We start from the raw sequence: 15,532 nt of genomic DNA, 5'->3' as shown, positions 1-15,532 counted from the left end.
TCTTTCTCTTTCTTTCTTTCTTTCTTTCTTTCTTTCTCTCTCCTTCTTTCTTTCTCTCTCTCTCTCTCTCTCTCTCTCATTCTTCCTTCAATATTAGAATCAATATGTGTTTTGGTTCTAAGACAGAAGAGCAGTAAGGGCTAGGCAATGGGGGTTAAGTGACTTGCTCAGGGTTATATGGCTAGTGAGTGTCTGAAGCCAGATGAACCCAGGAAGACAACACTGGCTGATTCCAATCCTAGCACTTTATTTACTATGTCAGCTAGATTTCCCACAGATAGAACACAACAATGAAATCCCATTCTACTTGGCATATATACATAGCTTGATTCATAAGTATATATAGTGACTTGGTTAGGAATACATAGCTATAGGCTAATGGAAAATACCTACAAAGTAAATATGAAATGATTTCCAAGTTCTAACAATTCACAAGGAGGATAGGGAAGAATCAGAAAAGATCCCTTATTGGAGGTTATATTCCAATTGAACAACTAATGGAACTAAAGATATCTAAAACATGAGAAGGGAAAATATTCCAGGAAAAGGAGAGAGTCTACTTCAAAGCATTATAGGATCACCATGTTCTATGGGATAGAAATTTCCAATTTTTTAAAACTGTACGAGATTCTTTTTTTGTTATGAAAAAAATCCACCCTCAAACCTCACTCTCCCACCAATGCACACATGACAGTTTTTATAGAATAGATAGAAGAGGCCAGTCAAGCTAGTGATGGCTACTCAAGTTCATGCCCCAAGAGACTGATTAAAAGAACTGGGGGGGGGGCAGCTGGGTAGCTCAGTGGATTGAGAGCCAGACCTAGAGATGGAAGGTCCTAGGTTAAAATCTGGCCTCAGACACTTCCCAGCTGTGTGACCCTGGGCAAGTCACTTGACCCCCATTGCCTAACCCTTACCACTCTTCTGTCTTGGAACCAATACACAGTATTGACTCCAAGACAGAAGGTAAGGGTTTAAAAAAAAGAACTGAGGGTGTTTATTAATAAGAAGAAGACATCTTAGGGGAGACATAACTGTCTTTAAATATTTCCAGGGACTATAGGGTCATAGATTTAGATCTGAAGAGGAACCCAAGAGATTTTGTCACGTGGAAGAGGGATTAGATTTGCGCTTCTTAGGTTCATGGAGCAGAAATAGGAACAAAGGTTGAAGTCACAAGCATATGAATTTAAGTTTTATAAAAATATAACCTCTCCCTTCAAGGGCATTACCACAGAGACCTGGTGGAGTGGGAATGTCTATGTCAAGATACATCACGTTTTACTTCATGTTCCCCAAATTTCCTGGAATTTTTGGTTTTAGGGAAATATCCTTCTGCCAAGCTGCCAGAAGTGGACAGAAGGTAAGGAGTGAAGGGCTGTATTAAGAAGAGATAAAGTGTGAAATGTCAATTCTACCTAAATTAATTTTCCTTTTCAGAGCCATAAAACTACTCCAACATTATTTTATGGAGTTATATAAAACAATAGCAAAATTCATCTGGAAGAACAAAAGATAAAAAATATGGAAGGAATTAATACAAAGGAAAGAATCCTAGCTGTATCAGGTCTCAAACTGTATTATAAAGTGGTAATCTTCTACACAATCTGGTATTGCCTAGGAGATAGAGTAGTGGATCAATAGAATAGGTTAGGTAATCAGCACATGGTAGTAAGTGATCATAGGGATCTAGTATTTGATAAATCCAAAGATTCAAGCCTTTGGGGAAAGAAGTTACTATTTGGAAAAATAACCTACTGGGAAAACTGGAAAACAGTGTGGCAGAAACTAGATATAGACCAACATTTCATGCCAAGATAAAGTCAAAATGAATTTTTGATAGAAATAAAGGGTGATACCTTAAAGAAAGTATGGGGAACATGGTCAGACTTATGGATAAGAGAAGAATTTATGACCAGACACCATATAGAGAACATTACAAGAAATGGAGTAGATGAGTTTGATTACATAAATTTTTTTTTGTATAAACAAAACTGATGCAGCAAAGATTAGAAGGGAAACAAAACACTGGGGAAAATATGTATATCAAATGTCTCTAACAAAGGCTTAGTTTCTCAGACATATAGAGAACTGAGTCAAATTTATAAGAATACAAAGAATTTCCCAACTGATAGTCAAAGGATTTGAACAGAAAGTTCTCAGAAGAAGAAATTAAAACTATCTATAGTTATATGCAAAAAATTCCTCACATCATCTATTAAAGAGAGAAATGCAAATTAAAACATTTCTGAGATATCACCTCACACTTCTCACACTGGCTAATATGACTAAAAAGGAAAATGATAAATGTTGGAGATGTGGGAAAACTGGGAAACTAATACATTCTATGTGCAACTGTGAATAGATACAAGCATTTGGGAAGCAATCTGGAACTACACCTGAACGTCCATAAAACTGTGCATACACTTTGATCCAGCAATATCACTATTGATTCTATGTCCTAAAGCAGTCAGAATTAGGAGAAAAGGATCTAACTGCACACAAATATTAATACCAGTTTTTTTCTTTGTCAAAGTATTGGAAAGTAGGGGGAATTGTCCATAAGCTTACGGGAATGGCCAAACAAGTTATGGTATATGGCTGTAATGGGATATTATTGCAGCATAAGAAGTGACATACAGAATAAGTTCAGAAAAAATGGGAAGACCTATATAAAGTGATGCAAAATGACATGAGCAGAACCAGGAAAACACTGTATACAGTAACAGAAATATTGTATGATGATTAACTTGAAGAACTAAACTTTTATCAACAGTGCAAGTTTCCAAGATAACCCAAAGAGATTCATGATGAAAACTGTTGGAGTCCGTTTACAGATCAAAGCATTCTATCTTTCACTTTATTTACTTTATGAGTTTTTTTTTCTCATACATGCATCTAGTTGCCCTGAATTGAATCGAGGGAACTTGAAATTCGGCTTTGTGAAGATAGGTAATGGAAATGGGGATATTTGACCTGGAGAAGATTTACAACAAGCATACTTCTTCTTTTTAGACATTGAACAATTGTCATGGGGAAGAGAGATTCAATACTTGACCCCAGAGGTAACTGGAAGCAATTAGGAGAATTTGGAGAGGCAGATTTTAGTTTTCAATAGGAAATATTCCCTAACAATTATAATTGTCCCCAAAGGAAAGTTTTAGAAAGGGTCCTCAGCAGAAGCTGGATGACTGTCAGGGATGTTCTAAATCCCCTCTTATGGAGAGGATTTCAGCCCTTTTGAAGGTCCCTCTCTTCCAGCTTGGAGAATTCTTCCACTGTTGCCTTAAACCTGTATCTGTGTCTTTTCCTGTGGCCACACCCTGCCATTTCCCCTTAGCCTTTAATTAGTTTGATCAGACACAGTTCAGCATCCTGTACATTGACCCCAACACAGAGATGCCATTTTGGTGGTCTTTGAGTATGAAGTACAATAACCAGAGCTTACTTAGTAGGAACTTTGCAAATGTTTTTGGAATTAAGTTGAATTGAATTTATATGAGCTTTTTAGAAAGGACCTAAAGGGATCCTGACTCATAAATCAAGAGTTAGAAGAGATATTGGAAATTGAGAACCACAGAATGAAAATGACTTTCTCAAGGTCACAAATGTAATTATAACTATGCTTAGACTTAAACTTAGGTCCCTCAGGATTCACATCTAGTACTCCTTATATTCTACAGAGCTAATAAACAGTATTAAATTGAATTTGAGAATGCAAGTATTCATAAACCTTAAAGTGCTATATAAATGCTAGCTATTATTCTTATAGGCTCTTGGTTTCTGCACATCTCTGATTACTCTTGTAATCAGAGAAGTAATTATGCTCAGCTGAACTAATACTTAAGAGTATTGAATTGAATTTCAGAAGCTAGGTATTTTGTCATAAAAAGTAATTTTAATTTAGAGAAAATGAAGAAAATCTAGATGGGAGTTAGTGGAAGAGGAAGGGAAGAAGGATTGTATTAGGCAGTTAGGTGACATAGGGAAGATCATTCAGGACATAATCAGGAAGACCCAAAATCAAATCCAGCTTCAGACACATACAAGCTATGTATGTGATCCTAGGCAAGTCACTTAGCCATCCTATGCCTCAGTTTCCTCATCTGTTAAATAAGGCTAACAACAATAGTGTCTACTTCACAGAGTTGTTCTAAGGCTAAATAAATGAACAAACTTAAAGACCTTTGCAAATCTTAAAGTGCTATATAGAGGCTAGCTCTTATTATCTGGCTTGTGATCTTCCTGCCAGAGTTCTGGTTTTCTCCACATTTTCCCTGATTACTCCAGTCTAGACTTAGTTCTCTGTTCTTTGAGACACTCTATAGCTTAAAGTCCCTCAATCTCTACCCCACAACAGGACATTCAATTTTACCTTCTGCCTCCTTTCATAATAGCTTAGTGTGGATCTGAGCACAGTCCCGTGAAGGCAGAGATTATTTGTGTTTCCAATGCCTAGCACATAGTAGGCACTTCTAAAATGCTTAAACTGATCAGTTGATTTATTGAATAATTACTGTTAATAAATATTTTGAAATTATTAATACTGAAAACAAATAATAAATAATATTGATGATTAAAATAATTAATCTCAGGTCTTAAGTCAATGCTTAACTGGTCAGTAAACTGTATTTTTCCACCGGGACAACAAGCAATTGACTGGAGTCCCTTGGAAAAGCCAGTCTAGTGTCCTGGGACTTATTTTGGTGGAGTTTGTGTACCCCTGAGTATTCATCGAAAGGATGGTAGGCTTTATATCCAGAGCTTTATATCCAGATGGGACCTTAGAAAAACAACCTCCTGATTTTATAGACCCACAGAGAAATTGACTTGCCCAAGGTCACACAGGTAACAAGTAATAAAGCTCAAATCTGAACTCAGACCCTCTTGACTCTAAATTCTAAATCCTGGGCTCTTAATGGTACCACCTCCTTCAAACCAGCCCATCCCATTCATTTGGGCACTTTCTCATTTAGGGTATATATAGTCTATGTCCCTCTTCCTGGAGAAGGAAACTCTAGACTCTATGGTTTCACCCTGCTCCCCCCCCTCATCCAAGTCTTTACTCCACAAACATTCATACCGAATCCATTCGAGGGCCAAAATCTTCTAGGATGACAGTGAGCATCTCCCCTGCAGTTTCTATTTGGAAATCCAAAGTACTCTTTAGACAATCCAGCACTGTAGAAATGAGGTCTTTCATCTGAGGCAGAGAGAAATGCTTCACAAATGCCTACATCAGACAAAGAGAGAAAAGTTATCCTGGGGCCACTAACCACTCTGGCCCTATGAGTTCCAATGCTTAGTCCCCCTAAAGTCTAATGTCTTTCCTGATTATCCTTTTGGATTCTCTCTGTCCCTTTTCACTAATTCCCCTTAGTCATCTAGCTCATACCTGAAATCCCACTTTTTCTAGGATGATTTCCTGGGTTGATTGGAAAATGATCATTTTTTAAAAATGGTTGGGAAACCTGGACAGCAGTTTGGCAGAAACTAGGTATAGACTAATACCTTACACCATTCACCAAGATGAGATAAAAATGGCTATGTGATCTAGACATAAAGGGGGAATGTCAGAAACAAATTAGAACAGGTCAGATTTATGGATAGGAGAAGAATTTATTAATAAACAAGAAATAGAGAGCATTGTGAGATGTAAAATGGATAATTTTAATTACATTAAATTAAAAAGGATTTGTATAAATAAAAGCAATATAGCCAAGATTGGAAGGAAAAAAAGAAAATTGGGATAAAGAGGCTTCCTGTATAGGGGTCATATTTGAGATATAGCTCAAATATGTAGATAATTTTGTCAAATCTATGACAATATGAGCCATTACCCAATTGATAAATGGTCAAAAATATGAATAGTTTTTTGATAAAGAAATAACAATGTGGCTACAGAAAATATTGGAGAATAACTTATGAATATCTCCCTTCAGACAATGAACTGATAAATAGAAGCATAGTTATATATATGTGTATATATATATATATATATATATACACATATATATATGTGTATATATACACTATATACATACTCACATATATATTTTTTCTTTGTCAAATGATGCCTTTTCTAGTGCAGGAAGAGGAGGGATTGGAGAGAAGGAGATATCTGGGAATTTTAATGTAATCAATCAATGAATTGATTAATAAAAATAAAAAAAAAACAAATAAAATGATCATGTGCAAAAAAGAAAGTGATCATTTCTTATATTTGCAGGGCATTTATAAATCTAGATGACTATTCATATCCATATGGCTCCCCAATATTATCTCATTTAATTTTTGAGGAAGTCAGAATAGATATGATTATTTTTATCTTCTAGATAAGGAAATTGGGGACCAGATAAATGAATATCTAGCCAAAGATAAAACTTTCTAGAAGTTGTAATAATAATAATACTATTTATATTGTACTAGAAGGTTTCAAAGTTTGCAAAGTGACTTGCAAATATGATCTCAGTTCATCCTTACAACAACAACTCTGGGAGTTAAGGTACTTTTTTTTAATCCCCATTTTACAGATGAGGAAATGGAGGCTTTGAGAGTTAGTGATTTGTTCAGGGTCACTATCTGAAACTTGACTCAAAGTGGTACAGGGTTTCTGTTCATGGAGCGGTGAGCTGTCTGTCTAAATTTGTGTTTAATATTGCCACCAGTGATTCTACTGCTCAATTGAAAAATCTCAAAGTTCACCAATTACTTAAAAAACAAAAAACCTCTTCTTTTACCTTCTGTTTTAGAAATGAAACAAATATCCATTTCAAACAGAAGAGTGGTAAGAGGTGTCGACAATCAAGGTTTAAGTGACTTGCCCAGGGTCACAGAGCTAGGAAATATCTAAAGCTACACATGAACCCAAGACCTCCAAAAACTCAAAGCTTGGTACTCTATCTATTGAGTCATCAACTGCCTTCACCAATGATTTCTTAATGACTAAATCCACTGCCCTTTTCTGATCCTTCTCAATCTTTATGTGGCATTTTACATCACTGACCACCACTAGGTATCCTTGCTTCTCTGGGTTTTTCATGATGTTCTCTCTGTCTTCTCTCTGTTTCTCCTTCTGCTTCTTCTCTTCCTCCTCCTCCTCTTCCTCCTCCTTCTCTTCCTTCTCCTCTTCTTCTTCCTTCTCTTCTCTTTTTACTCCTCCCTTCTCTTCTTCTTCCTCCTCCTCCTCCCTTTCCTTCTCCTCCTTCTCCTCATCTTCCTCCTCCTCCTCTTCCTTCTCCTCCTCTTCAGTCCTTTTGCTGGGTTGACACCATTCTCGAGGCATAGGTGTAGCACCCATGGTTTCAAAAATCCTTTCAATGCAGGTAACTCCTAAATCCACACATTCAGTCCTTTTTTCAGTCCTGAGCTCAGGTCTATCATTATCAAATACTGCTAGACATCTCCTAGTTATGTCTCAATGAGATCTCACATTCATCTTTCTCCTTAAACTCAGCTGCCCCCTTAACATCCCTACTTCTTTCAATGATGCCATCCTCATTATGGTCACCTAGAAAGGAAAACTCAGAGTCATCCAGGAGCCTCCACTCTCCATATCTGTTGTCCATTTGTTGAACCTTGTTGATTCCTAACACCTCTCCTATCTTCCCTTTCTTTACCTTTATACAGCCACCACCATAGTTTGATTTAGTTCCCTCTCATCATTTCTTAAATGGACTATTATTTTTTTAAAATCCTTACCTTCTGTCTTAGAATCAATAGTGGATATTGGTTCTAAGGCAGAAGAGTGGTAAGGGCTAGGCAGTGGGAGTTAAAGGACTTGCCCAGGGTCATGCATCTGAGACCATATTTAAATCCATGACCTCCTTAAGGATCTATCTGTGTGGGCAGATGGCAAGAGACTTGACTTCTGGACTCTCAAGGATTAGAAACAGCAGTTGTGTGTCCCAAAACTAAGTAACACAGTGGATAAAGGACTTGGAGTCAGGAAGATGAGTTCAAATCTGGCCTTAAGTTCTTACTAGCTATGTGACCCAGGGGGACTCATTTAAAAAACAAGGGGAAAACATCTCTCTACCTCAGTTTTCTCAACAGTAAAATGGGGATAATAGTAGCACCTTCCTCCCAGGGTTGTTGTGAGGATCAAAGGAGACTTAATGCACTTAGTACAGAGTTTGGAACATAGTAGGTGCTTCCTCTGAGTCCTATCTCCTTGTGCCTACAACTGTTCATAGAGTCATAGGGAACTTGGATTCATATTGCCACTGAATTTTGAGATATTTGGAAGTTGAAGGCCCAGAAGGGTTAAACCACTTGCCCAGGGTCACACAGTTAATTAGAAGAGCTAAATTAGTTCCCTTGACTCAAAAATTTTAGTTCCTTTCCCACTAAAATGAGGTTGCTGGGCTTCATGATCATCTTGAAGTCCATTCCCTTCCTGGTCTAAATCGACAATGCAATGATCTCCTGAGTTATTCTCCCCCTCCTAGTTTTGTGTCATCTGCAAAATAGATCATCATGAATCCTTTGCCTTAATTCAAACCACAGGGAAAAAGTTGAATCCCATAGATCTCAAGTACTCTATTAGAACCTCCTGGGACAGCAAAATGGCTCAATGGATTGACATCCAGGCTTAGATCCAGGAGGTCCTATGTTCAAATCTGGCCCCAGACACCTTAGCTATGTGACCCTGGGCAAGTCAGTTAACACTCATTGTTTAGCCCTTACCACTGTATTCAAACACAGTATTAATTCTAAGATGAAAGCTAAGGGTTTAAAAAAAAGTAAAAAAGAAGAATCTATTGCCAAGTTATCTTTCTTTTAATGAATGTTCATTTTTTTTACTTTAAAATTTTTTAAAATTACATGTAGAAACAATTTTTGACAATTGTTTTCTGACACTTTTGCTATTAAGATTTCCTCCCCTCAACCTGATATAGATTATACCAGTGTTTTCATGAAATGCCTATTTCCAGACTCTTCGTGCTATGACAGAAGACACATGTCACAATACAATAAAAAAACTCATGAAGTGAAGAATGGTGTGCCTTGATTTGTAATCAGACTCCAACGGCTCCTTACTTGGCTGTGGAGAGCATTTTTTTAAAATCATGAATCCCTTGGGGTTATCTTGGAATTTTTTTTTGCTGATAATGGTTTGGTCATTCACAGTTGGTCATCATATGATATTCCTGTTACTGTTAAACTGTTCTTCTGGTTCTACTCATTTCACTTTGCATCAGTTCATATAAGTCTTTAGAGGCCTTTTATAATTTATCCTATTTGTCATTTCTTATGGAGTAATAATATTCCATTACAACCCTATACCACAAATTGTTCAACCATTCCCCTATTGATGGAGATTGCTCCAGTTGCTACCCTTTGCCATTATGAAAAGAGCTGCTTATATAAGTAGGTCATTTCCCCTTTATCTCTGATCTATTTGGGGTACAGACCCAGTAGGGGTATTGCTGGGTCATATGGTATGTATAGTTTTATGGCCCTTTTAATGACTACTTTTGAGGTTAGGTCATAAAATCTACCAACTATATAATCAGCCAATCTCTATCCATTCTTCTGTGGGATAACAAGATGGTCAAATGCTTAGCTGAAATCTGGGCATACTATATTATGTCTATAGAATTCTACTTTTTTATTAGGATAGTAACTCCATCACCAAAGACCATGACATAGTCTAACTTCAGGAATCTTTTTTTTTTAATTAAGTACTGTATATCTGTCACTGTTAAAGAACTGGTAACATCTTGTAGAATGAGGAAATTGAGGCCCAGGAAAGTTAAGTGATTTCTCTAAGGTAAATTTCATTTGGGTAGAAAGGCCTGGGACTTGGGTAGGATTTAAATCCAACTCCTCTGATTTTAAGTTGAACACTCTTTCCATGTTCCACTTATCTCTTCAGTAATGGCTGGGAGATAAGGCCTCTAGTTGACCTAGAAGAGTTATGTGTCTCCAAAAAGAAACCAACCCCTCCCACTCTACCCTGCTATTCCCTCAAGCGTTTTGAACCTTGATAATGTGGGAGCTGGCGTTGAGAGGAGCCTCTGGCATGGGTATTGGCCCCATATCTGACAGACTTTGGACATCTTCATTTTCCCGGAAATTTCTAAAAAGGACAGGTGCCTCCACACCTGCTGAGGAAAGATGGTTAGAAATAGTTGCTCTTTCCTAAAAGACAAATCTATCTGGCTCTGTTTCCACTTCAGAGAGTTGGAGTTAGAATGATAATAGAATAAAAGTTGGGGCATAGGCAGAGATCCACCATGTTTGGAGATATAGATGGTTTTAGGGTATGGTCAGAGTGGGTGTGTATAGGGCTAGATATAAGGTCAGAATTGGGATCAGGTTGGGTCAGGTTGGGTCAGAATGGGAACGGAATATAGGCAAGGTCCTGGGGCATGATCAGAAGTGAGTTAGAGTTAGAACTCGAGTGTGGTCAGGGATATGGGGAGTTCAAGGTTGGTTCTTTGGTAAGGGCTAAGGGTATGGCCAAGGTTGGGGACAAGGTCAGGGCTGAGATGGCATGGTCAAGATTTAGTTTTGTTGATGCTGAGAGACATAGCTGGTGTGGAGGGTAAGGTCAGGGATATTGTGAGATCAAAGTTACAGTGAGGCTATGGTTATGGAGATGGATCAATGGTACTTAGACTTGGGGCAAGGTCAGAATAGGGAGGGTTCAGTCTTTGAAAATGTAGTCAATGATGGGTTGAGGTCAAGGCCAGGCCATGGTCACATAGCATGTTGTCATAGAGATTATCGGTGTTGGGGGAAGGTCAATACTCAGGGCTTGGCCAATGTTTGGAGGTGGGTTTATGATTGATGATGACCCCCTAGGAGAAGGTATAGGGAAAGAAATGTGAGTCAAAAAGCTAGGGGTCCTGCCAGGGATCACCTTTCTGATAAAGGAAGATTTGGTGTAGGTAGGTAACTGCTTCAAGCATGAGTTGTTGTATGTCCTTATCTGGATCCTGACATAACATGCCCAACATGCCCACAACGTGCCCAATTCTTCCGAACTCCTCTGATGGCTGGCAAGAGAAAATAAAGAAGAGAATATAACTGTGTGATTTCAAACTGCAAGTGACCTACGAGATCATCTAACTCATCCCTTTCATTATATAGATGAGGAAACTGAGGTTCACAATTTGAATCCAAGCTATCCAATTCCTAAATTATTGTTCTTTCCATAATTTACCTACTTCTTTTATGGCCAGAGAATGTCATGATTTTCTATCTCTAAAATATGCCTAAGCACCTTCATAAGACAAATCACCAAACATTTATTAAATCCTTACTATGTGCCAGATGTGCCAAAGGCTGGGGACACAAGTACAAGTGAAAATAAACAGTTTCTGCCCTGAATAAGCTTACATTCTAATGAGGGAAGGAAATACATCAAAGGGAGCTCAATAGTGGGGAATGGAGGAAAAGGAGGAAGGAGTATTGGTCGGGGGGATAGATGTAGAAGCAGACCTGGGAGAGGAATGAAAGATGGCTTGCTTGGGTCCTCCATTGAAAAGGAAGTCCTGGGAGGAACTTAACAACTGGAGAAGGGAACTACAGAGGTGGAAGGATTTGCAAGGTGAGAATGCAGTTGAGGCATGGTAGAGAATCCTGGAAGAGAAGCAGAGCTAGGAAAGGAATGAAAGATGTCTGACCTGGAAGTCCCCTGAGGAACTCACTAATAGAAAATGGTGACCACTTGGAGAGAGGAATATTCCAGAATCTTTATGCTAGGGTCTTATGTTTTTAATGTCATACAACAACTGAAAGGTCATTTCACAGATTTCTTCTAAGTTTGATGATTACCCAAAAGTAGAAAGAAAAGATGGCATTTGCTCATGTAGATAGAGCAAAAGGCAGCCTTTTTTTTTTAAAGGCTCTGTTCTAACAAGTCCCCCATGCATATATTAGAATCAGATAAGGATCCTTGAGAGAAGCAAACCCAGCAGTAATTTAACTGAATGACTCCGATTATGAATATTCAAGTTGTTTTAATTCAACAAGCAATTATTAAACACCTACGTGTATGGTAGATGCAAGGAATACAAGAATAATAAACAAATTTCTCTCCTCAAGAAATTTACCTTTTAATGTGAGGGCAGGGTGAGAAACTTACATTTTGTAGCATGTAAATATTTATGTACACACATCCACATATATAGGTATATGTCTATGTGTATATATATATGTCAACATGTATAAATGTATAGTGAATATAGAGTGATTTCAGAGAGTGAGAGAACATACAAATAGGAAAACCTAACTGGGGTATAAAAGAGGGAGATTTAAGGTTTTGGCTATAATGCAAAGTCCAAAAGGAAGCAGGATGCCTATTGAGAGATGGTGATATCCTTCAGATGGCTTTTGTTTAAGGATGACTTATGCTAGTTGCATCAATTCCTGGTCTATTATGGAGCTTCCTGAATGAGGCTCATAACTACTCAGTGTGGTGAGCTCAAGAGCTAATGTGGACAGCTCCTTTGGTATCCCTCAGATGTTAGGAGAAGAGAGGCTTCCAAGACGTCTGATGAAATGTCTGTGGTGAATTGATAGAAGAACATGTACAAGAATCACCCAGGTTAGGCAGGCATAGATGGAGGCAAGTCTGGAGGATTTGAGGGAATACCCACTATAGTAATACCAGACTTTCCATTTTCTATGCATGTATATATGCATACATATATATGGAGAGAAAGAGACAGAGATAGAGACAGAGGTGGAGGGGGCAGCTAGGTGGTGCAGTGTCAGACCCAGAGTCAGGAAGACTTATTTTCCTGAGTTCAAATCTGATCTCAGACACTTACTAGCTCGGTAATCCTAGACAAATCACTTAACCCTGTTTACCTCAGTTTCCTCATCTGTAAAATTACTTGGAGAAGGAAGTGGAAAACCACTTCAGAATTCTTGCCAACCAAACCCAAATGGGGTCATGAAGAATCAGACCCGACAGATAAATGACTAAAGAACAACAAAATATATAGAGAATGCCAAAAGAGGAAAGAGAATGAAGAAGATAAAGCAGGGAAGGGGGAAAATACGGCATAATGGAAAGAGCAATTTATTTGGTGTTATAAGACCTGGGTTTGGAAGCCTCTGATATATTACCTTCCCCTCTCCCCCCACCTCCCAGCCTAGCATGGTAGCATGTAATAGTGATAATGAAGCTATGGTGCTTATGAGGTCAGGGTGGACATGAATTCTCCCTTCCTTAGATATAATTATGGGTAGTCCTGTCCTCTCTTTCAAGTATAATCTTGGCAGGAGATAGAGATTAGGATTGACTTATTTTCTGGAGCTCCTAGGTCTACAGTCTATAATGTGGAAGAGCTCATTCATACATCTCCATGTCCAAAAGGAAGGGATGCAGTTAGGTCCAGTTGACCAGTTGACCATACTCACATCCAGGCAGGCATTCTGGGCCAGAAACTTGAGAAGAACCATGCAGCTCCTAACAGCTCGTTGACGCTCATGGACCTTCTCAGAGGACAGCCAGGTGTACATGTGCTGGGGGAGAGAAAAAGGGGAAGATAGGATAGATCTATTGGCATCGATGGAGGACCTACAAAAGGACATGAGCCTCTCCTTCCCCATTCTCATTAATCCCACTGGGAGATAGCTCCCTCTCTTCTCCCTGCTTATCCAGTTTATATCTTCCAAACTCCAGATCAAAAGTTTTGCTTGGCTCCTGTAAGAGACAATGATGTCTCTTTTTCTGTGAACTGCTATTACACTATACCATTTACCCTACTTTGTGTTTCTTCTTGTTTCCCTTGACTCCCCTGCCTCCAGGGACATTTTCTTATTTTCTTCTATTCTCCACATTACTCAGGGCACAGAATGGAGCAAATAGTAGGTGCTTAGTAAGTATAGAATGCAACCAACACTTGCCTGGGGATGTTGACAAAAGGATTTCTGATCTGGAGGGAATGATATGTAGTGCAGTATGTTTAAAGTGCATTGATTGGGCATCAAAAGGCCTGGGCTCATTTCCTACCTCTAACATTTACTTTCTATAAGACCCTGGCCAAGTCACTTAACTAGAGCCTCAGGTTCTTCTGTGAAATGGAGATAATAGCACCTACCTCATAGGGAATATTTTTAAAATGTTTAAAGTGCTGTAGTCATGGGAGGAAAAGCCCTTTACTTCTCTAGACCTCAATATTCTCATCTGTAATATAGTTAGAATAACCACTTGCCTTGCCTCTGAGAACACTAAGACCAAGTGAGGAAATGGATAGAAAAGCTACATGCTAGTTCAAATATAGGTTTCAAGTCATAAAAGTTCTCTCAAGGGACCTTAAAGATCATATAATCCAGTCTACTAATTTTATTGATGAGAACATCAAAGCCAAGAGAAGGGGAAGTGACTTGCCAAAAGTTACACAGGTAGTAAGAGGCAGAACTGAGATTGGGAGTCAAGTTTTTTAAAAGTTAATTCCAGGGCACTCCCTACATCATATTCTCAGGCTTTTAGAGCTTTGTGAAAGGGAAAAAAAAAACACTGAAGACATGTGCTGAAACTGTACCAACCATGGGTTGCACTTGGATTTTATACAAATAAATCATAATAGGAAGAAAAAATGCAGTCCACATGGGCTAATGTGGTGGAAAGTGCTATATGTATAAACATAAGAGATTTCTGATCCTGTTGTATACATGTTCTTAGACCAAGGAATTGAAGTAGGCTTTGAGACCCTAGAGATCAACATGAAACGGAGTGTATCAAAGGCAAGATAAGATGATTTAAGCAGTAAAAGCTCTATTATTTCTAGGGAAAGGAATGATTCTTTCATAGAGGAGTCAAAGAAAGTTTCCTGGAAGAGGTGGAATTAGTGCTAGACCTTGAGGGTAAATAGAAAAAATATATCAGTTGATGTGCTTTATTACTGGGAAATTATTGGTGTGCTAGGGATGTTAAACCCTAGGTTGGATCTTGGAGGGGTATCCTTCACTCCTGTGTGGTCTGAGCCTGGCACTAAGGAGAACAATGTTGGGAATTTTGCTAGAGAAGAATCATAAAACCAGGGTCCTTCAAGTTTAGTTCTTGGCCATACTAACTTCCCTACTGGTTTTATCTTGGCATTCATTATAACAACAAATGTAATACTATATTCAATTATGGATTTATAAATGTAATCTTATGTAGGTGATGATAGTAATGAGGATGAATAAAATTGTGATGATGATAGTAGTAAGGATGAGGAGGTTAGTAATGGTGATTGAAGTCATGGGGATAGTGATGGGAATGATTATGACAGTGATGCTGATGAAGGTGATGGGAATACAACATTAACAGTCATGACAATAGTGATGCTGAGGAATAGTCATATTGATGGTAGTGTCTGGAATTCAATGTTAATAACATTAGTTCAGGGGATGGTGATGTTGATGAGTCAGGTGACACTGGTGATGTTGATTAAATCATAGTAGGAGGAAAAATGCAGCCCACATGGGGCTAATGTGGTGGAAAATGCTATATGTACAAACATAAGGGATTTTCTCTTACAATGATCATTGATGAGTAATTGTTGATAGCAGTGATGATGGTGGT

The 15,532-nt window shown here is 38.3% G+C and overlaps 1 protein-coding gene across 7 annotated transcripts in view; it reads right to left on the bottom strand.

Annotated features, from left to right (window-relative positions):
- Window positions 1-15,532, bottom strand: part of LOC100032777 (maestro heat-like repeat family member 5) — a 121,710-nt gene that overhangs the window by 46,298 nt on the left and 59,880 nt on the right. For 6 of the 7 annotated variants that reach the window (XM_056822991.1, XM_056822986.1, XM_056822993.1 and 3 more), the window contains 4 exons: window positions 13,381-13,485; window positions 10,871-11,006; window positions 9,988-10,112; window positions 5,084-5,233 (listed from right to left, as the gene is read on the bottom strand). In XM_056822991.1, the coding sequence (XP_056678969.1) occupies window positions 5,084-5,233; window positions 9,988-10,112; window positions 10,871-11,006; window positions 13,381-13,485 (516 nt within the window). The remainder of the gene's footprint in view (window positions 1-5,083; window positions 5,234-9,987; window positions 10,113-10,870; window positions 11,007-13,380; window positions 13,486-15,532) is intronic. The other variant, XM_056822988.1, reaches the window with a different exon arrangement.

Source organism: Monodelphis domestica, chromosome 3 (genome assembly GCF_027887165.1).
Source record: "Monodelphis domestica isolate mMonDom1 chromosome 3, mMonDom1.pri, whole genome shotgun sequence".
NCBI classification, from domain to species: Eukaryota; Metazoa; Chordata; class Mammalia; order Didelphimorphia; family Didelphidae; genus Monodelphis; species Monodelphis domestica.
This window is presented reverse-complemented; position numbering and strand designations above follow the sequence as displayed.